Source organism: Pleuronectes platessa, chromosome 8, assembly GCF_947347685.1.
Source record: "Pleuronectes platessa chromosome 8, fPlePla1.1, whole genome shotgun sequence".
NCBI lineage: Eukaryota > Metazoa > Chordata > Actinopteri > Pleuronectiformes > Pleuronectidae > Pleuronectes > Pleuronectes platessa.
Window position 1 is genome coordinate 13,101,809 of NC_070633.1, and position 23,004 is coordinate 13,124,812.

At 42.8% G+C, this 23,004-nt stretch overlaps 3 protein-coding genes across 6 annotated transcripts in view; 2 read left to right on the forward strand and 1 right to left on the reverse strand.

Annotated features, from left to right (window-relative positions):
• Window positions 1-245: 245 nt before the first annotated feature.
• higd2a (HIG1 hypoxia inducible domain family, member 2A) lies at window positions 246-1,547 on the forward strand. The gene is made up of 2 exons (XM_053428119.1): window positions 246-456; window positions 966-1,547. Exons 1-2 carry the CDS (start codon window positions 282-284, stop codon window positions 1,127-1,129), a joined length of 339 nt encoding a protein of 112 aa, XP_053284094.1. The 5' UTR covers window positions 246-281; the 3' UTR covers window positions 1,130-1,547.
• A 61-nt stretch (window positions 1,548-1,608) lies between these two features.
• Window positions 1,609-6,701, reverse strand: cltb (clathrin, light chain B). Its single transcript, XM_053428120.1, has 6 exons — window positions 6,279-6,701; window positions 6,224-6,236; window positions 5,592-5,627; window positions 5,203-5,320; window positions 4,459-4,570; window positions 1,609-3,174 (listed from the first exon to the last, which is right to left on the reverse strand). The coding sequence occupies exons 1-6, from the start codon at window positions 6,434-6,436 to the stop codon at window positions 3,003-3,005; spliced, it is 609 nt and encodes a 202-aa protein (XP_053284095.1). The 5' UTR covers window positions 6,437-6,701; the 3' UTR covers window positions 1,609-3,002.
• Window positions 6,702-8,247: 1,546 nt separating this feature from the next.
• The window catches only part of pdlim7 (PDZ and LIM domain 7), a 33,212-nt gene continuing 18,455 nt past the window's right edge, over window positions 8,248-23,004 (forward strand). For 3 of the 4 annotated variants that reach the window (XM_053428126.1, XM_053428122.1, XM_053428125.1), the window contains exons 1-3: window positions 8,248-8,404; window positions 10,997-11,095; window positions 19,577-19,728. In XM_053428126.1, coding sequence (XP_053284101.1) covers window positions 8,375-8,404; window positions 10,997-11,095; window positions 19,577-19,728 — 281 coding nt within the window. In that variant the 5' untranslated portion in view covers window positions 8,248-8,374. Of the gene's footprint in view, window positions 8,405-9,827; window positions 9,973-10,996; window positions 11,096-19,576; window positions 19,729-23,004 lie in introns of those variants that run through there. The other variant, XM_053428124.1, reaches the window with a different exon arrangement.

Here is a 23,004-nt window from a genome sequence, read left to right on the forward strand (position 1 = left end):
TAAATAATGCTGGTCTTCACAGGTGACTGACCTACGCAACCTTTAGCCGGGCCCCCCCACAGCAAATTGATGTGCTTGTGTGTGTGTGTATGGCCGCGGCGCTTCCCGGTTCTTCCCGGTTCTTCCCGGCAGCGGGCAATTTGCGCCCTAGGCAACCGCCTATGTCGCCTGTACCAGGATGTACTCCTCGTTCCTGATGTCTGAAGGGCACGGGCTTTTATTGTGAACGCCAAGCGGAAGTGCAGACCTTCACTTCCGCGGCTCACCGAGATTCCTCCAACATGGCGGCTGTTACGACACCAGCGGCTCCGGGACACACAGCTCAAGCCCCTCTGCCAGGGTTCGAGGACGGACCCCCGGTCATTGAGGGGTTCAACCCGTCCATCCTGACCAGGGACGAGACGTTCAAAGAGAAACTCTCGAGGAAAACCAAGGAGAACCCGTTCGTCCCCATAGGTGAGTTACACAAGTCACTGTCCTTCATCCTGCAGCCCGGTTGGATTGAACCACACAAACACACACAGCTGAGGTTTGTATGAAACGGTCTCAACCTGAGCTAACACCAGAGAAACTGGCTAAGCTGCTGCAGTGTGTGTGACAGAGAGTTGGTTCTCACACACAGATATATAAACTGTGTATGTGTGTCTGTGTGTTTATATAGCCTGTACATTAACTTACAAATTTCCTAAACATATATTTTAAAATTGTGATGCTGACTGGTCAAGACTGATTTGTGTAAAATGACCCTTTATTGTTGAGACCTGACTTTAAACTCTATACAGTTTTGGTGGTTTCCTTTATTTGAATAAGTCCAACCCAGACTTCACTTGTACTTGTACCAAAGGACAGTACAGTAGTATGTTAAGCCTTCATCTTCTCCCTGTATGTGACATTATTAGTTGCAGTAGGTGCTCACCACCTGTCAGTTTCTGTCTCTAATCTGCCACTTCCTGTTTGATCTCCAGGTTGTTTGGCAACGGCGGGAGCACTGATATTTGGACTCCGTTCCTTCCAACAAGGGAAGACCAGGCAGTCCCAGCTGCTGATGAGGGGACGTATCGCTGCTCAGGGATTCACTGTAGTTGCCATTATTATCGGTGTCTTTACCACGGCTCTGCGATCCAAGTAGCGGCGACCCCTTCCACACCTCGTGCCATTATTGATTTCATTTTACCACCACACTACTCGCAGAAAACCCCGGTCCAGCTCAGAGCCACTGAGCAAAGTATTGTTTTCAACATTGTATTTATGTTGTTTGAAAACAACTCATGGTGGTAAAATAATTTATTTCAGGATATAACTATGGACAAACTTAATACAATATGATTCTGACCTGACCAAGGAAGCGAGGATGATTTTTTTTATTTAACGATGCTATAATAGCACCAAAGCAAAATTACAAATAATATAAATGGTTTCTTGCTTCTTGCTCTTCTTGAATCACCACTAGAATTATCTATACAACACCTGACCTTCTTCTGATATATAAATGTAAATTTCAATCTGGTGTCCTGTGTGTTATTTACAATAAAACATCACACTCACAACGGTTGTCTGGGGACATCTATTTCTTAAACAAGTTATTTAAATTAATAAACAATCACTGTGGACATTTTATGTGAAGAGTTTTTATTTGATTGGCTGGGGTGAGCAGGTTAAAACATTAGGACTCCAGACAAAGACTGACCCAGTCTAAACGTCCACTTAAGAGTCTTGGACTCAATGAAAGTCATAGGATAGGGAGGGCTCCAAATAAAGATCTAGGAATGACACAGCACTTTGTGAAGTTACCTTATCTATGCAGAGGCATTCTGGTGGCTAGTTAAGTGTGACTCATGAAAATAAAACAAATCTGCATCGTGCCTTCAAAGAATAAGAACTAGACACAACTTGCTCCTGGGCACTTCTTGGTCCAATGATTGTGTTTTTTAACATTATGCTAAAACAAGTGTTTAAATTGAATCCAGCACTTTTAGCAGCACAGTCCAGGAGGGAGTCTGATAAAGTTCAGATGGATGTTGGCATTGGGCCACATGTAATTTTAGCTCCTCTCACACCAGTGGAACAAACTGGGATTCCAGTGACGACCTCCAGGGTGTTTTTGTTTGGCAAAAGTCAATAGCCGGTAAATATTTTTAAGTACAGATAAATTTAGGGGATCGTACTCAACTGTTTTATTTTCCAGTTCCCTGGTAACATTCACTTCTCCTGTCTTCATTAAGTCCAAATAGGCAACATGTGAAACAATGTGCAGACATCACTGCTGAAACTGACACCTCATTGACGGCTGTTTTAAAAAATATAAAACACATCGAGTGTGACACAAAATGGTGCATAAAACGTCTGCTGAGAAAACCGGTGAGATGAGAAAAATACCAAACAATGTTTAATGAAGTGAACTCTGGATAATTTCGATGCTAGAAGAGATCTTTGGTTGGATTTTTTTTTTTTTTGCCTAATTGAAGAAAGAAAAAAGCTTATGTAGGTGAAAGAGAAAAATATGCAATCTACTTTCATTTGGGTTATAAGAACAAATGTGAACAGAGCATTAGTTATGGTCGATGAGAGGCATAAGTGGTTACAATCTAATCCCTAACAGTGCTCAAATAATGTAACGCAAATTTATAAAAACTACTAAAACATGTGCATCCAAAATATTGGCAGAGACATGCAATAAAGTTGACCTAATAAAAATGTATAAGTTAAAAGGGAAGGAAAAGGCAAAAATGTTTAACTTACAGTAACAATATTTTCTCATGTAGTAGCAGTGAAAGAACTGATCAGCTAAAGGAGCAGTCCGTCTTCTCTCAGAGGGGTGAGGCTAAGTATAATTACTTCAATATAACAGGCATCGAGAAAAGCGGGATTTTGAGACGGTTATAAACATACCAGTAATCTTATGGAAAAGGGCGTACAAACTCTTTGTGGTGTGACGTGAGGTTAAAACTGGAAAAAAAAGGCAATGTTTCTCGAAGAAGGCGGCTCTCCCTGCGACCTCCTCTTTAGCGAACTAGAGGCGTCTGTTTGAGAGTGATGAGAACCGAGCGCATTCGAGAAACATCCTTCGCCTGTTTGTTGGTTTTGGGATTGAAGTCACAGAGGCGGGCCACTCGCTCCCATTCCGATCCCGGGCTGTCGCCGTCACTCTCGGCCAGGAAGGCCTCCTCCGATGCTCTGCGGGTGGGGGGGAAGACGAACGGAAGACATGAATGAGTTGCAGCCATTTTCAGAACAGTTTCTACAAAAGCAAACCTTTTCTGAGCCAAACATGGTTCTCCATCATGTGGACCCTGTGCATACGATCCACAATTATTTCATGCATTTCTTCATAACAATCAAACACTGATTGAGACACGTAAAATATTTGGAAATCAAATTGGAAAAAGCAAGAAATGCAAAATTAAACCTCCCCAAAAAATCAAACTGGTCATTTTGGTGTTCATGCATGCATTTGGATGAAAATCATATATTGATATGTTACAATAAACAACACTTAAAAGCGAAAGAACTCTAAACCTACACAAAGCCTATAACATCAGAGTTGGGCTGTTTGTAGAAAGCCTTGTCAGCAATCCTAGTACGCAGGCAAGGCCAAGTAAGCAGGGGAAAGACGGAGAGAGGAGAACAGGATCAGTGTCAAACAACAGGCAGTGAAAAGTTAGGGTCTGCATTAGAAGGATTACGTCAGCGGCTGAGAAACAATTCCAATGAGGTGGAAATGAAAATGGAAAAAGGTTTTAGATGTAATGAACTGTTGCAAATAAACAAGCTTGGGAAAAACAGGTCAGTGACACACGAATGCTCTCTGCCGTTTGCATTCTTTGCAGGTAGCAAGCTTCCCATTTTGTTTTCCATGCATTTTTAACTGTACTCAAATCTCGACTGATATCTGATCAGACGTTTGTCTCTCAGTGCTTTCACGGGCAGCAGAGGAAGAAACTAGCAAACACTAGAGAGCCATAGATGCAGAGTGATACCGTGCCAGACTTGGACAGAGTCTGTTGGAAAGTGTGAGAGAAGCACCGGTTAGCTCGGTGAAGAAAATGGGAAAAAAAGTCTGAGAAATAGTGTAAACATAATGTAAAACAGTGACTTCCGCTGACTTTAATGCTTTTAAACATGAAGCAGTTACATCATAAGAATCCCTCTGACATTTGATTCTTTGGTGCAGTAAGTACGCCCAACACATTTAAGTTTACAAAATATTTCAAAGTTCACCCAATACATAATCTTGTTGTCATGGTGATTTTGTATCCACACAGTGCAGATGACTTGACATATAATCAAAACCATTTTGAATGAGTTCTACTGAGAAAAATGACAATCTGCCCATACGGCACTTGGAATTGTGAAGCTGACAAGGCAGCGTTCCTGTAGCGATTATGGCCTCATCGGATCATAATGATAATCCAACTGTTCCATCTCTGCATGTTAACAGGGGGCATGTCAGACACTAACCTGTTGTTGGCCTTGTTCTTCTCCATCTGGTCGTTCTGGTGCACATGCCAGTCCTCCAGCTCCTTTTTGGCTTTCTCTCTCCACTCGGCCTCAGCGGCCTTGGATGCCGAGTCTGAGTGAGGGACGAGATGGCAGAGAGCAGAGTCGCCAGCAGAGGGGAGGACAGAGGAGGAGAACAAATGAATAATCAGACAGGGTAAGGATGCACACAACAAAATGTCACAGTCACTGTGACACATTACAGCTACAAACTAAGGCTACAAAGCCCTTACAAAGAAGAAACAATGAGTTTATAGCAATAAAACATGAGCAGAGATAAATAGATAGAGTTATTTTAACTATTAATCCGTATGAATAAGAGTCAATATCAATAATTTTAGAGAAATGTTCTAAAAAGGGATGAAGCAGGAGAACTAGTCCGAGTTCACCGGGCTCTGAAAGCAAAGGCTCGGTCAACCTGTGTAACAAGGTGAGACCTGGGATCAGCAGCAGGGCTCCATCCACAGATCATAGCAGTCTACAGCCTGTACCCGGGTCAATATATCTGAAAGGTGCTTTGGTGCAAGGCTATTTAAAGTGGGCAATAGAATTGTAAAATCAATAGGACATTTAACAGGGAGCCAGTGTGGGGAGGCAGGCACAGGGGTCATGTCTTTCTATCCCAGTGATGCGCCGGGCAGCGAGCATTAACTGAAGACCAGTAGACGGGCTGATTATTAACCCAGTGAAACCATGATTGCTCACCTAACACTTCAAGGCGTGTCTTCTGCTCCTCCCTCCACTTGCGTAAACTCTCCGGCTCTTGTCTCTGAATGTCCACCTGGGCGATGGCTGCATAGCTGTCTGTCGGGCCATTGGACTCCTTTAGGGACGAGAAACACTGACTCCATTACAAACTGGTCTGTGATTTAAATATTGCTTAGATCGGTAAATCCACCACACACACACAATATGAAAAAAAACAGGGAGAGTGAAACCAAGTATTTGATGGAGCACACAAACACACACATAGACACACAGACAGACTAACACACACATACACAGACAGACAGACTAACACACACACACACACACACACACACACACACACACACAGTGTCAGAGACAGGTTGAAGGTGTGTGGACTCTCTCACCTGAAACATGTCCCCATTCACTGTGGCAGACTCATCCTCGAAAGCGTCTGACATTGTGATGAGAAAACAAGGTTTACTGTTATTTAACGTTAATCTGGAATTCAGTTCAGCCGCCCTCCCTCGTCCCATGGGCTAACTGGTGTTAGATCTGGTGTCTGATCTGATCCTGTCACAGTTCACAATGAGAGAATGCAGCAGCACCTGTTTGACCGCTGATGTTGTCACTTCACAGGACTGGATTTTCCAGAATGGTGCTAACAGCTAGCTAACATCATTTAGCTGTGTTATAGCTACACGACCTCACGTTATTACATGCTGGTTAGTACAGTGTTGTAAAGGTGGTGGCCACAGCTTCACATGTCCAATGATTCAGATGATAAATCACAAGCATTTATTAACGCTATAGCTCTCACTATGCAAACAAACGCACCATGCTAGCTGGCTAAACCGCAGCTAACGTTGCGTTAGTTAAATCAATAAACAGACTGGACAGTGCAAAGTGACTGAACCACACGACTGCATCAACCAGTGATGATGTTATAAACACATTGTGACGGAACCATTGTTCGCCAACTCTTTTAGTTTAGCTTCAGTTCGCTGGTTTGCTTGCTAGCCGCGGCTGAGGTTAGCACAAACTTGCCATAGCTGGCCGGCTGAGGCTGAGGCTCGGGCGGCGCCGGCTCTGACTCCGGCTCCGGCTCCTGCTGCTGGTGGCCGTTGGCTCCTTCCAGTGCCCCGAACCCGTCTCCGTCGTCCTCTATCCCCGCGATCTCGCTCTCCTGTTGGGCCAGGAAAGCCGCGGCCGGGTCCTCTTCAGCAGCCGGTGGGGCTCCGTTGTCAGCCATCTTTCACAAAGTGTTTACAAGTTGCCCTGCGCCTGACAGGTTCGGCTAGCTAATGTCAAAGCCCCACGTTACAGATCGGTAACGTCAATTAAAAACTAGCTCAAGATGTACTATTTCCTCTCGGATATCAGTTATGTCAAGCAGCACAGGTAATGAAAGCGTCTGTATTAAACAATGACAGCTTCGAGCTGAGGCCTCACTGATGATTCATGATTTCTTCACTTGATCTGCTGATGATGAGGCAGAGAAGCACCCCGGGGTGCCAGCTCCCTTTAGTTGGGGTGTGTCTCCATCTGCTGGTCAACTGCTGCAACTCTTCTGTGTTACTACTACTAGTACAACTTATATTACTACTACTACTTATACTATTACTTATACTGCCACTACTACTACTAATAATAATACTAATATTAATAATAATTATCATCAGTGCCTTTTAAAAACGTCAACGTCTCTTCTCTACTCTTCTCATCTCATCACATACCAACCCACTGTCCATCCCTTTACTGGCTATACCAGCCCCTTGCACAGACTTTTACCTTTTACATTACATAATCTTATATATATATATATATATATATATATATATATATATATATATATATATATTGTTGTTTTATATTTATATATATATATTTTTGTACTATACACTCCAGCAGCACGTGAACACTTTCATACACTTTGACACTGACACAATTACATCATTGCGTTCTGTACCATAGGGTCGGACCCATTCATGTTCCTGTATCTGCAATGTTCTACCTATGTATATGTGTTTTATGTATGTATGTCGGTTAAGTGTATAAGCTACTGGATGACCTAAATTTCCGACGGGATTAATATCCATCTATCTATCTATCTATCTTACACACATACATCAATATTAACATTCAAAGACAATATTTATAACATTGACCCACAACCTCCATCATTAGCAAATTGTATGAATAAAATGCAGCTCTGCAAACAAATTGAACAACTGTTAAGCTGCCACTACTCGAGGATGATGCATAATGTTGTCTTTAATCTGATAAATACTGTGTGTCAGTTCTGTCAGTGGCATTGTGGTACATTCACAATATGGCAGAGTCACAGAGGCGGACCAGGTCATTATATATCTATAACCTAACTAACAACAATAGTAAAGTAATCCTATCTCTGCCCCAATAACATTCTCCATTGCAGATAAGAGTCTTGCATTGCTGAGTTACGTTCAATTATATCCAACATGTACATACATTTCAAAAGCATGTTAAAATATAACTTATGAGAAAGCGGCACTCAGCATTTGCACAATATTTGTTCCCACTTGTTCCACTTATTTTTTTCTATCTGGATGTTACCTCACCGCGGTTAAAAAAAGAGGAAGATTAAAATGTATCAGATATAGTGGATGAAAATGTGCTTAACATTACTGTTGTTGAATTTTTTTTTAAAATCAATATTTGAATGTATTTCAGATGTTCCGTCCACCACAGAGTTATACGGATTTAAATCAGATGTAAGAGGCTTTATTTTAAACATTATTTTATTATAATTTACAGAGATCGTGGTCTAGTATCACATGTTCTTTAATTATAACTCACAGGGATCGTGGTAAAGTATTATATAATGTTTTATTTTAACTTAAAGAGATGTTGGTAAAGTCTTACATAGAGCTCGTGTTAGAGTATAACATGGTATTAGATTATAACTCTTGGTAAAGTATTGCATGTTATGTTAATGCAGTATCTTCAAAATGAGGCCTCCCATGACTCCCACAGGGAGACGGATGTGTCACGTGACCTGTGACGTTTCCGCCGGGGCTCAGCTAAAAGACACTTTGAGGGAAGGAGGCTGCTGCTCACCAGGGATCCACGGAGGCTTCAAGGAAGTCCGAGAGCCAACCCGCTACTTACCCACTGAACTTCTTCTCCTCTACCGGCGCACCGAGACGAGATGTCCGGCGAACACACGGACGGAACGGAGGTAAGATTCCCCCCTCTGTCCCCGACGCGTTTGAATTGCATTCCTCCGTGAGTTAGTGTAACTTTTCCCTGTGTGAAGGCAACTTTCTCCTCCGCGGTGGGAGTCATTGAATGGGCTGTTCTGAGCTCCGCACTGTGCACGGTATAGCGTTGGCTACTTCAACCCGAGGCACCGGGAACTACTTTGTTAGAGCCCAGACTTTGTCTTTCTATTGACTTCTTTCTTCTTCCTCTGTTGTGTTGGCTGGTTATATCTCAGGCTTTGCGCTGTAATGCCGCTGATTCACCGCTCTCACCGTAGCCTTTAATTACCTGTTGCTAATTATTGTCTTGGACACTCTGGAGTCGTATAGAAGAAAACTACACAAGCTAATGGTTGTGTGCAGCAGCCGGGAAATAAAGAATCCTGCAATATCAGTGTGTTTGAGGAGAGTGGGCTGTTCAGCACTTCCTTCACAAAGTTCCCATAGATTCAGTGTGGGGACACCAGTGGGGTTTATAAATAGCCGGACCATAAGCAGGAATAGCGTCACTTGAATTAATACGAACGTACATACACAACAGAGCAGTTTATTTATATCTCTCCACTTGCTTACAGAGAGTAGTATTTTGAATTAACTGAAATACATCCGCACACACATACTGTTACTTCCATTATCTAAATATAATCAATTAAAAGTACGAATATAAACTGTTGACACAAGTGATACAACCTCCATTATCTGTTGCCATTATTGTTTTTTTTGCAATATTAGGATCTCAGGCAGTCTAACTTTATAACAGATTTTCTTAGATTCCTGGACTTAACACATGATACGGCATAATGACAGTAAACTAATCTAGTGAACCCTGTTGCTTATATGCTCTGGAAAGTTTTGACCCTAGTGCATCGACACAACAACATGGAAAGTCCTTTCTATTAGGATTTGCAGGTTTTATGGATGGGATCATTTGTGCTGCTTGGCTGGTTGCTTTTATAGCATTTGAGACATGAACCATTTCCCCCTCTTTCGCCCTCAATATGAGCTATAACCTCGTCCCTGGTTTATTTGACGTTGTCCTTGCAAAGTGAGGTCATTTGATGTTAATATGAAATAACTGCCGGTGTGGTTGCTCTGCGTTTCATGGCCTCCACAGAGAGAAGGTGGACGTCCATATTGGTTTAATTCAGCCGTGTCTGTCTGCTGCCTCTCTTGTGCACTCTATTCCTACGGCCTCCATATATCCATTTGGCTTTTATGTCGCCGGCGGTTGCCAGAATGTCGGGGTGGTTGACGTTACCTCTTCTCCGTCCTCCTTGGCCCCCCCCTTACCCCACCCCACCCCTGCGCTCTGTGACTCATGTGGGTGTTGGGCTGAAATAGTTTGGTGTAGTTTTACATTCCTTATATAGCCTCTGAGGAGCGAGGAGAGGCTAAGGCTTGCCTGTGTCACGGACGGTGTTCGGGGGGGGGGGGAGAGAGCAGGGTTTGCCAACGTTGAGGGAATCTGCTTGCCCTAGCTTACTGACTCTCTCTCTCTCCTCGCTGTCTCCCAGGTTTGGGCTAGTGGCCTGCCCTTGAGGACAAGGTAGGTTTTTTGCTTGGCGGCGTCTAAGGGTTTGCTGGCAGCGTGTGTCAGGAGGAGCAGTGACTGACACCTGGTAGGGCTGGGGCAGGAGGAGTCGGGGGTGCAGGTACAGGGGTCAGTAGCACAGCAATAAGGGCAAGTGACGTAGCCCCGGGTGTCAGGTTGCCTCGGGTTCTTAAAATTACCTGGTCATTTAGTGCCATGCCATCCACTGTCAATAAGTGGCTCTGGTGGGGGAAATCGTCCCACAGTGTCTTCATGGTTGAACCGTTGTACTAATTATGCAAAATATAGAAGATGTGCATGTTTTGGGAATTTGGGCCCATATTTGATTATAAGTAATTGTTGAATATCACTGTTGTTCTTATTGTCCTGGTGATTTATGACGCAGATGTTTCCTACAGCGCTCGGTCTGCATGGTAGCACACTTTGTTACACTCTGTACCGGGGCCTGGGTGTAAACGCTCCCCTCACATTATGATGCAAGGGGTGACAACCTATTAGTTAGCGCGTTGATAAATGTTTGAATGTTGTGTCCCAGCAGCTCCACTGGTATTTCAGTGTCTTGTACTTTATGCAAATGTCCCGTCGCAGAGTGAAATTGATTATTTCTGCCAAAGGAGGCCTTTAGTCTATTCATGCAACATGGTTATTCTTAAAACAGGACACGCGTTTGTGTTGGAGACAACTAGCAGTAGGCCGATTTTCATGTAATCATGATGTTTAGCTTTTGGCCTAATTAACACACAGTTTCGGCTGTGGCTGAGGCGTAGAGTGGTCGTCCTCCAACCGGGAGGTCGCGGTTCGATCCCAAGTCTGACCCATCTCCATGCCGATGTGTCCTTGGGCAAGATGCTAAACCCTGAATGGCCCCCCATAGAATAACTAAGTGCTGCGATTAGATGCACTGTATGAATGTGTGTGTGAATGGGTGAATGTAAAAAATTTACTGTAATCAAGACTAGAAAAGCGCTATATAAATAAAAAAACATACATAACCATTTCCTCCTTTCTCTCCCTCAAGGCTATGAATGTATACTCGGTGACCCTCAGCGGCCCGGCGCCTTGGGGCTTCAGGCTGCAGGGTGGCAAGGACTTCAGCATGCCCCTCACCGTGTCAAGGGTAAGAAACTTATTTTGTTTTCGGTGTCCACTTCAACTCCTACTACTCTGCCGCCTCCATCACCGTGGCCTCTTCACAACTTAGACCAGATTAGCGTTCGAGATCTTCCTGCAGAGTCGTTTAGGTCCGCACAAACTTCTGTGTGAAAAGCCAAGTCTTTGAAGAAGAGTGTTCAATACAAGCTCGGTCACCACATAATATCATCTCTCATTTGTTCGGCGTTGCATAGTAAAAGGGTTTTTCATTTTTCCTATCACTCTCATTTGATGCTGTGTATACCAACCCTTATCCAGTCGGTGTTAACGTGCAGCACCTTTGCATTGACATCATTCTCCGGTCACAGCGACTGGCTGTCATTAGTTTATTCCAGCGCTGTCCTACTCTCCATGTTCGGTCACTGCCTCTTCACTGAATGCATTTTCGAATAACTCTGTAAACTAACGTTGCTGTTGAGGAGAGCAGCAACCCACTTTCCAGGCCTTATAAGTGCAGTGCTGCTTTGCCTGACAAACACACAGCCTCACACTCGCAGTCGCACACGCGTGCGCACACAGAAAAATGCTTCCAACATTGCTGCCAGCTATTGCACACACAGATCTGGTATTTTATCATTCACTCTCTCCATTGGTCATTGTTTTATTGCTACCTTCGAGGCTGGTGTGATCTATTAATGCTAAACTGATTTGCATTTATTAATTCTGTCAAATATTTGCTGTGACCTATTTCAGAGATAATTGGGTGTTAATTGGATACTAAATATGGGTCGGTCTTGTTCTCAGCCAGACAAGGTTACCCCACAGTCATTCAAACACTGTAGCTAGGCCCTCTATCCTTTTGTCTCTTAGTTGTTACTGTCACACAGTTATAATTAGGGCTGGGCGATATGGCCACAAATCATATCAAGATAAAAAATGGCATACCAGTTGATATCAGTAGTTATCAAATTAACGTCGCATTATTATTTCTTTCTTTTAATTTTTGCTCCTGAGAGAAGTTTGTGGTTTTATACTCTTCTCTATGAGCAGAGAACGACAAACACTTAATAAACAGCAAAACATTTAACAAGTCTGAGGTTGATCAATTATGTTATATCTCCTTATTGTGATTGGACAATGCCTAAGCAATTTATCAATATGCAATGAGCCTTTGTTGTATTGCTATTGATGCAAATTGTATTGTGATAATGATTGATGTTGTTTTATTGCCCAGCCCTGGTTATAAAAGACGAAAAGCAGCAGTAAAGTCGTGAACTTTTGTGTGTTGCCTGGGATGGTTTGGTGTTCAGAGTATACAAGGTTTTGTAAGTAGCATCACACTGCGCACACTGTGAGTGTAATCCTGTGGTGAGGGCAGCAGTTATCACCTGCCTTGTCAGTACACGTCCTGTATCTGCTCTGCTCTCCGGCAGGCACAGCAGTCAGAAACACAATGTTTTCCTTGGATTCATGACAAGAAACATTTTCTTCTTCCCATAAAATAACAAACTTCATTTAACAAATGGGCCCCAGAACAAAACGGGGATTTTCGGCAGGGCACAGTGGCTGGCTTACAGGAATTTCCATCCAGACGCGGGCAAGGTGTACTGTAGGTGAAACGTCAGTGGGTGAGTCATTACTCGTAGGTGAATTATCTTGATTAATCAGCCGGTGCTAGGGTCCAGTTTTTCTGCAATCCAGGTACACCGGTTTGTGCTGATTAGTTTACTCTCTGAGAACAAAAACTAGAAGGGCACTTTGGGGCGTAGACCTCCGCGGAGGCCCAACAGTCCAGATTCAAACTCATTTAAATTCAATAGATCCAGATTTATTTGGGATCTGCTCCAAATTGCACAAACCAGACCATGAATTATTCACTGAGACATCAATGAAACTGTCTCAAAATGCAAAAATCTTCTAATGATGAGGAGTTAGGGAACACAATTATTGAATCCTCCCCTCCTGAACCAGATCTCCAACAACATTTAATGGCTTCTTCCCTGACCCACACTGCTTCCAAGTTTCGTGGTAGTTTTTGTGTAATCTGCTATACAACCTGCGACCAGGTTGGTTAAAGCAAATGGTGTAAGATTGATTGTCTCTCACAATCTGTAAAAAAGCAAAAACATATTTCTATGGCAGGAGCCTTAACAACCGGTCAGTGGCTAATATCTCTGTGGTTTGTTCCAGCAGCCCGTGCAGGCCTCGGGGTCCAGGAGTTATAAAGACGTGACAGGCTTTCTCTCTTTACCTTTCAGAGGCTGCCGGCCCTCCTCTAGGTTGTCATAAAAGCCTCGACAGTGAATCACACAGTCGCAGAGGATGAAAACAGCCCAACGAGGGGATGTAAACCTCCAAGATATACAGGATCCCTTAGTAACAGGAAGAAAAGTCAGGCGTGCACTCGCTGGGCTTAGATTGGATGAATTTAGTGGGTGGTCTTTTTTCGTTACTGGCTTGTAGCCGATGAGATAAGTATCTCAGCCCCAGACAGTCCGCTAAAAGCGATTACAGAATGACGAGCATGTGGAGTGACAGGACAAAAGCCTCAGTAAAATGCTGTGAGGCAAAGAGATTGTTAGTGATAACTGAGCAAAGATCAATGATCTAAGTGTTTTTGTAAAGATTACATGATAATTAGTGTGGTTTTCGAGGGGATTTATTTAGCGATCATTATTATTTAAAGAATCTGGGTTTGGTCTCATTGTGACACAATCAATAACATAATTTTCATTTATGTGCCTTGTATTTGAAGTACTTATAACTGGGGATTGTGATCAACTTGTATTGATTTGGACAGTTTTGGGTCTGTGACTTGTTACCTGGTGTGTCTGTGTGTGTATGTGTGTGTTCTTTAGTAAACGGTTTCTATGGTCTATGAATGCTCATGTTTCCTTCCTCCTCTGTCTGCGAGCCTGGAAAGCTACGCTTTCTCAGCATTCCTGAGATTTTTCTCGTGTCCACCCCGTCGCTGCCAGCAAACAATCCCCTGCCTCCTGTCTGTGTCCACTCTTCCACACTCACTCTCCTCGTCCATATGATCGACTCCCCCAAGTCCCTCTGTGATACTTTCCAGTGATTTCAGAGGATCGGAGATCAGGCCAAGAGAAACCATTAAGTCACTGTAAAAGGAAAAATAAATGTTTGACGTAACATAAATAGACCCATTTATTAACTGAAAAACATTTATTTGACAGTTTTGAGTATCACTCTTCCTTGGAAATTACCTATTGTCATTTTAGTTTAGTGCTTGTTTTAGAACTTCTATCCTGAAAACGGCCTTTCCTCATCCCATGAAGGGAAAAGGAAACTATAATAGATTAATCAAGAAAAGGCCCATTTCTCTGTTTAACTCAAATGTCTTTCTTTTTCATACTGACACGGTGATAGTGGTCACAACCCTACATGTCAATATACTTCACTTTGTGAGCTCCATCTCTATATCATGTTTGAACATGGGTTGGATGCTATTGTGCTTTGGTGAACATGCATGTCTATATGTCTCGGGAGTATATTGTTACCGGCATTTGAATTGTATTTAAAAGTGTTCAGACAGAACCAGCACAGTCTATGATATGATCACATATTTTCTGACTAGTATGAGTCACTTTCTAAAACAGTGGTTCCCAAAGCAGCAATTCTCCCGTGTGGCTGTGAGATACCATATTTGTTACAAACTCTGAAAAAATACATTTCTCCTGGTGAGTCATGAGGCGTTTAGCGACAGCATCAGCTACAGCAGTTCAGTTTACAGCACAACAGGACTTCTTTGGATTTCTTTATTCTGTGGGATAACGGGGGTCACTAGTCTTGAATGGCTTTTTTTGAGGTCATGGGCCGAAAGGTTTAGGAACCTCTTCTCTAAAACACAGGACATATCCCTCAACGCTGCTCCACCCTACCATCCTTTTAAAGAACCACATCTTTTTAATTCCTCACTTTCAGTTTTCAATAAAAGCCTTATCTTATAAATGTGTTGTTGGTGTGGAAATGCAAGCTTCAATAACCCTGATGATATTAACAATATTGTTTTTGAGTCCCGAAGGGACAGTCGACATTATACAGATGTTTTCCAAGAAAGAGTAGGACCTAGGGCATAATTTACAGGGGGTTGTTGTAACCCCTCCCCCTCTCCCCCATAATCAATCCAACCTGCACAACCCCCTCCAGTAGTCGCACTGAATGAAAAGTGTTGACTGTTATAGAACATTGTACAGCGGTTGGTTTTCTTGACTCATTTTGATTTGCTGCATGAACGAGGTTACAAATTTGGCTACTAGCTAGTTGATATAATCTGACATGTATGACCTATAAATGGTATTTATTGCTAAAGTAGAACAAGCGATCATTCATTAGTTATAAATAATCATTGAGCAGTATTTGATCATGTCATTTGACCTTAACCCCCCAACGTTCAACCCACAGTTACGCCCTTGAGTATTTCTAATCATGACTAGTAAAATCACAACCAAGTAATTGACTAAATGGAGGAAAATTCAAATGTAACTTTGTGTAACAGTTGTACCGACAGTAATAGTTTATAGAACTATATATGCTGTCTAGAGTACCTGATCCTCTGAGAGCTGTCTCACATTAATGGGTCAAACGAGGGTTAGACATGTGTCCAATAGGCCCCTAGTACTCTTTTCAGACCGACCTTGTTTTTGATATTGTTTTCTCTTTTGAAAGGACGGTGGCCCTCCTAAGTAAAACTGCATGTCTCTCCACATGTGCCAACATCTTGTTTCAACAGGAAAGGCATAACATTTAGGAAGCAAGATTTCTTCGGAAATCGGTTTCAGTTGAATGGGCCACAGTCGGGGGGGGCAGCCAGCTTTAAAAGAGCCCCTCTGAGGACTTCCTCCATATATCTGCCCCAGATCTTGTGCCACTGTGATTCCATAAACAATATGATACTATAACAGAGCCTCCTGAGCACCATCTGGTTTCTGTCGACAAACACGAGCTACGCCACTGAAATCAAATGTTTGGAGGAAATTGCAGGTGATGTCATGTCAATAAGCGAGGGGGGAGATTTGTGATCCTCTCACTGCCACCACAGCTGGATGTGTCAATGAGTCTTGTCTATGTTTGTCAGTGTCTTTGTCTTGACTTGTAAGCCATCTGTTGCTTCATCAGTGGTGTACTCTTAAGCATGGCCTCACTCACGTACAAACTCAGTGAAAAGAGGCCTTGTTGTTTGAGGGTGGAATTAATAATTCAGTCCTCTACTGATGGATTGCCTGCGGGGGGCATTTCTTCTGTGGCTCTTTAGGCATGAATGCCTCATGTTGTGATCAGTGCAGCACTGTTTTAAGGTGAGTTAGTGCGAGGTGTTCCACTGCGGTCGTTACGGGGCAGCCTCATGCTTGCAGGTTTGGTTTTCCATTTCTCAGAGGGATATTTATGGCTTTGCATCAGCTGTGCTGTGTGAGTGATGTAAGGACAGACTGTCTCTCGGCCCCCAAATAGCCATGGAAAGAATAAAAGTGAGCTGGTGCAGGGTTACAAGTTCAGTATATCCACAGCTGTAGATAAACTCTAGTGCGTTATTGGTTTCTCCAAAGAGAAGAGAATCCAGCGGAGAGTGGGTATGAGGCCCTGGCTCACCTGTAGGGACCGCCACAGAATCACTTCAGAAGTGAATTCAAAATGTGTGTTTTTGAAAAGTTGGCTAATTCTTTGAAATTTGAGCTCACCAGAGCAGCCCTGCTGCTGCGCTCTGCCAAAAAGCCTTGAAACAGGTGAAGATGGTAACCCAGTCATTCTGTATTCGGTTGTTCAGACATAACGGCATCTGTTTAAAATTAGGTCCAAATCACATTTGCACAAAATATTTTAAGACAGGATGAGGCTGAGTCTTGATTATTTACATGCACCAGAGGAACTGACTCGGCTACGAGATGTTATCATACATCACGGCTGCCCCTTCATGTTCTATGTGTGGTTGTTGTGAGGACTAGCACAGCGCGTTGCATTCAAGAACATGTTTTCCACTGTCCTTCGCTGTATTGACAAACTGCTGGGGGAGGTGTAAGGTTTCTGCCGGCCCCCCACCAACCAAAGGACTGAGCGCAGCAACTTTAACTGCTGCCTTCTCAAGTGAGGGAGCAGCTGCGCTGTGAACCTGAGCCAGGAGCACAGGTGTTTGTGTCCATCAGTAACTCCACTCACACAGACACACACACGCACATATACAATCTGCAGTCTCCCTGGCTTCTTATACTTTTCCTTTCCTCACCTTTGCATTAGCGGTCAACAAGTAGGTAAACGTGTGGGTGATGTGTTAGGCCATGAGCCTCCAGAGCTGCTTCAGTTATTCTGCGAGTCTGTGAAGCTCTATCAGAGAGATGACACCATTCTTCAATAAAAAAATGTCATTCCTCTATTGTTTTGATGAAAGCAGTTGCTTTAAAATCTATGCTCAGTGGGATTAGATCAGTGATCCTTTTATACTCGGTACAACAACATTTAAAAGACTTTTCCTCCAATCATTTATTCAGATTTTCACTTTAGTTCTTGTCTGTTTTATCAAAGTCCCCACTTCAAGATAAGCCTCGACCAGCTGTTTTTGCAAAGTGCAATTCTCATTAAACACTTCTTTGATTCTTCTTTAAATGCTGCTGATTTCTGTCCACATTCCAGCATGGGCATCTATTACTGCACTATCTTGTAATATTTTAAGTCCTTAATTTTTTATGTAGATTAAAGACTGTTTGTTGAGTTACCATTTAACAAGTACAGCTCCCTCGGGGTTTGCGATGCCGCTTCTCTAGCTCCAACTAATGGGATATTCTGTTGTTTAAAGCAAAAAAATAATTGTCCTGTTTTTTGAAAATGGACAAGGTGCTCACGTTTTATTAGCCTGTATGCTAGTAAACCTCGCTGGCACTGTGCCAGGCCGTGCCCCCCTTTAAGAATATATCACATGTGTCCGTATCATTGTTGTTTTCCTCCAGTGGAAGCTGTTGAAACTCTCTGAAGTTCCTTTTTTAAATTGGAGGAATTATTTCTTTTTTAACCCTTCTAATTGCTTCCAGTGAGTGCAAATCAAAGGCAATTAAAGTGGTGTTTGAACTCGGCTGTGAAATAAGGGTAGCCTGCATCGCCTCCGAGGAATGCTTTCCCCCCCTATTTTTATCTCTGCCGTGTTTTGATTCGAGGCAGCCTCCAACTAAGTCGTCTTTCAGAGGCGCAGAGTCGCTTCTCTCAACCTGAGCTGTCATCGTTTTTTCACAGGGCACACTTCCTCCCCGCTCACGCAAGTGTTTATGTTTAATGTACGGAAATCAAAGTGGCAAGTGTGATAGCTTAGCTGAACGTGGCAGAAAACTATTGATTGAACCGCTGAGTCCTCTGAGCTTTTGATGAGCTAACGTTTGCAGGGATCCGTGACATCAGAGACTAATCCTAATAGGGTTTTTGCCCGAAATCCCAGAACTCGCTCCCTTATCTGATGCCCAACACTTTGTACTCCACTTATCTCAGAGTTTGACACAAGTCTAGAGTTTTATTAAGCCGCACGGGCAAGCTGACTAAGCCCTAACTAAACACGATGTGGCATTGCCTCTGTGTATATTGGCGTTTTTAGAGCTCACGGCAGACAGTGTCACACGTGTGTTTAAAAACCATTACTACCTGTACAGGCTAAGTTCTGTCTGTGTGTCACAAGACCGCACCCTGCTTGGCTCTGACTCAGTACGTCTGCATTCGGTGTCAGCGTGAGAGAATGATGTCAGTCGTCAGTGACACAGGTCAATGACTTACCTGTCTCGATTTGGGGGGGGGGGTGGATAGAGGATGTTTTGTTCCAGTAAATGATGTGACTCTGTGTAACATATGGTTTGTGTCTGCGGCTTTCACGAGTTGCATCTGCAGTAAATTATATGCTGATGACATCATGATGACATGTTATGCCTGTTCCTGGTAGTGTTGAGTGAAATCTCTCGACGGGGCCGTCACGCCCAGACACACAGACTCCCTGAGCTGATTATTAACTGTGATTAACAGTCGTTTCTGGGCATTTTTTGGTATTCTATATCTTTGTTTTGAGCTTCTCTTATCTGTATGATGGAAAGGTTTGTAATGCAGTTTTTTAAAGTTTGGATTTGAAATATGTGTATATTTAGATATATCTAATATATCATTATATATGTGTATATATCACTGACTGACTAGGATAACAAAACAATAGTGAAATGGAGGAAAAGCATCAAAAGTTATATATTTTTTTCAAATAATTATTTTATTTCTAACATTTCTTTACAGAAAAACAACTCAACCGCTTTCAATGACATTTTGTGTAGGAACTCAAAATGACCTAAAGAAAAAAACAGTTAAAGTTCAAGTCTCATCTAGTTGTGTGTTCGACCAATTCCTCGAGCATCATCTGTGTATTTTTATAAACAGTAAAATTATACTTTTGCCCTTGGAGCTTCTACCACTCAGTCTCCACCTCCCCAAACACATCTCCCTAACATCTGGTTTCTGTTTTCTTTCCCTCCAGCTGACCCCGGGCGGGAAGGCCGCTCAGGCTGGTGTCGGTGTCGGCGACTGGGTGGTGTCCATTGGCGACACCAACGCGGAGGACATGACCCACGTGGAGGCGCAGAACCAGATTAGAGCAGCAACAGACTCCCTCATCCTAACTCTCAGCAAGTAAGTCACCTGGTGGCGTCTGAAGGATTCTACAAGCCTCCATTTGAGCTTGGTCAGCAGCATAAATCACCACAAAGCACACGTCCTCCTTTTTCCTTACTTTGAGAAAAATGAGATGGCATAATGTCCTTGAGTTGCGGCCCAGTATGACAGATAGTTGCAAAATACGTATGAGTTACCATCTTGCACTTTCCATTATCTTACTGTCCTGATGCTTGCCTTAGTTTTAGATTTGGATCTTGCTCAAATATCTGCTCATGGGTCAAAACCGTGCCAGAAAAATTGCTTTAAAAAGTAAATATTTCTGTAGGGGAGGTTTTTTGTTTTTTAATCCTTTTTGTCTCTGTCTAATACAGAAGTAAACGGGTTGTTTCAAAAACCACTGAACAAATTTGAGTGGAATCTGACCTAATATCTTTCCATAAAGTTCATTCACAATTTTAACACGCATTGATTTAATTTTTGTGCACTCTGTGTACAAATTTGATCCACTGAACTGTAACAGTGCAAAACATATTGAGGTCTGTTGCTGGGTTTTCTGTTTATAAAATGCTCTTTTGGTACAAACGCTTGCCAAAGTCTTGCTGGGCGGTGCCTGGTTTAAACAAATTGCAGTGCATTTTGCAATTGGAACCACACTCATGAGACAAGTGCACTTATTAACCCAATAAATGACCGATTTGTGCTTGTAGGGGCAATTTTTAACAAGTTTAACAGCGATAATATGGCAGTCAAGGAGTCCTAGGATCATCACTGTACGTTTCTTGACAGCAGTTCAAATCAGGTTTAAAACCTCTCGACATTATTATTTATTAAAGTAATAAGAAGATCGGTGAAGCTGCGAGATCTTAATTTCTTTCTAGCTCAGTACTGGTTTGTGATCAGGTGTGAGACCGTTTACACAGGAACCCATGGGAACCTATACTTTAGCTTTATAATGATATAAGAGAAACAGTTCCTTTTAGATTAAAACATTCTGTTGTTCAGTGTGTGCCAGCAAAATCTATTTTCAAATTTAAATTGAATTCTCGCTGGATAACCTTCATACCTGCTCGCACAACAGCTGCCAGAAATTCCTGACTGATAAAGTATCTCCGTAGACTACAAGCCAAATGTTTCATCACAGGCTTAATTACAGGAAAAAGATCCCCCTCCCAGAGAAACGCAGAACATAACCATCCAAGAGCCCAAAGCCTTCGGAAGACGAGAAGCTATTGACTCGCTAAGTAATAAAGATGTGCCTCGCTGCCGTCATGGGACTCATTTTGATTCTGTGATACTCATAAGTGTAGAGGTTGTGATCACAGCTGTAACTGAGCTATTGTCACTTCCAGTTCATTTTGTAGTTGCCTGCCAGGAGACTCAGCTGTTAAGTTCCTGACAAATGTTCTTTGTTCACTTGGTTTGTCGAGTCAGAAGAGCCAGATGTCTTTTCTGTTACTTTCCAGATGAAAACGGAGCCAGAGCGAAAAAATGAAATAGTCTCAGATTTAGAGAGAGATCGGAGAGAGCGGTCCCCTCCTCCCTCATTCACGCAGAATGGATTTCTCTGCTCGCGTCACTAAATCCAGCCGATCCACAACTTCATGTTTCGTTTTTCTAAATATTTTTATTAAGCTTTTCACAACTAGAGACCTGGGAGACAGGAAGTCGATTAAGCTCCAGACGAATAATCTTTCTGGTCTCTTTTTAATCAAAAATGCCAGACATTGGCCGGCTCCTCAGAAGTGGGGATTTTCTTTGTCATACACGAGAGGGAGGTGAAAATAATCGGCAGATAAATCTATAATGAAAAGTAGTTCTTACTTGCAGGCCCAGCATAAAATCAATGTCAAAGAGAACAGATGAGTGTTGGTATTGAAATCAATACCTGAGACATAATGTGTTCTGCTAAAGGAGCAAAGATTAAGCTATTTTATCAGTTTTGTTCAGTTGGAAAAGCGAGAGAATAATGGAGGAAAAGGAGAGAGAAGTATGTGGAGGGGGAGGAAAGTACAGAGAATGTTAAACTTAGCAGAATCACTGTCTTACGTCCACTGTAATCTTTTGTGTAATTTGTAGTTTAACGTCACTAATTATTGCAGCAGGTTATTTTAGGTAACATTTTAAAAACATCCGTCTCTTTCCGAGCAAAGAGCTGCATTTCACCCGTTGTATCTCCATAACGCCAAAACACATTGCTGATGTTGCACATTTTCCCCTGCAGATAGAGGTCACACACTACTCTCCGACCTACTAAATGCCTTAAAAGGAGTGTGAGGGAGAGCGAGGGAGCCGCAAACTCCCGGGTTGGAGTTTGAGAGAGAGAGAGAGAGAGAGAGAGGGGAGGAAAAGTGAAAGGGGAAGAGTTAGAAAAAAGCAACGGTGAGAATTTTGTCGGGTTTGTGGCAAACAGGGGATAAGAACCGAGCAAAGTGACGACATGCTGAGGGATTCGATGAGCTTCAGTATATGAGCCAGATGTGCCCCCCCACCCCCACAAAAATAGAAGATTTATGGCTTAAATTGTTGTTTCTGCACATTTAAATGCACAAGTCCTACATCTATTTAATCCAAGAATGTGTTTTATTGTTCTTTCACCTTTCACACGCAGTGAGTGGTGTAATATTTTGATAGTCCTGTAATAAACCCGGCGTGTTTACTTAACTGCGGCCGTACTGTTCCAGCTCTCTGCGGTTTGCCTCCTCTATTTCTCATCTCCTTGTGGAGTCCAGGGATGGTAAACATTTCACATTCTTCCACCCCCGCCCTCTCCCATTGTTGCCTGCGTTGTAAGACAAGCAAACATTGTGTCCCCGTTACACTTATCAGAGAGGAGCTATTGTCAGTTTTATTCACTCGTATCTTGGCTGCCATCCACGGCTTCCTTTATGTCAAGAGAGGAGGACAGCTGCACAGCGATGAGCCGAGGTGCCATTGTTTGCTTTAGTGCCTCATTTTGTTCAAATCCAATGATCGTGGTCTGGATAGTTGTGGTTGGAGGTTTGATTATATTCGCGGTGTGTGCGATGGTGTTAATGGTGCCGTGGGAGTTCTCATTCCTGTAGAGAAACTTCACGTTTTATCTGAAATCAGCTCAAAGCCCAACATGCATCATCTGAACTAAGTGACCCGTGAAATGAGGCAGGAAATGATCTCATACGGCGCTCATATTCCGTTTCAGCGCAGGTCAAACTTATTCCATGCTGCAGTGACTTAATCAGTTCCGTGTTTGCTCATTTAAGCTCGGTTTGCCAGAATAAATACAGAGATGGAACAGCTGTCGTACACATTCCT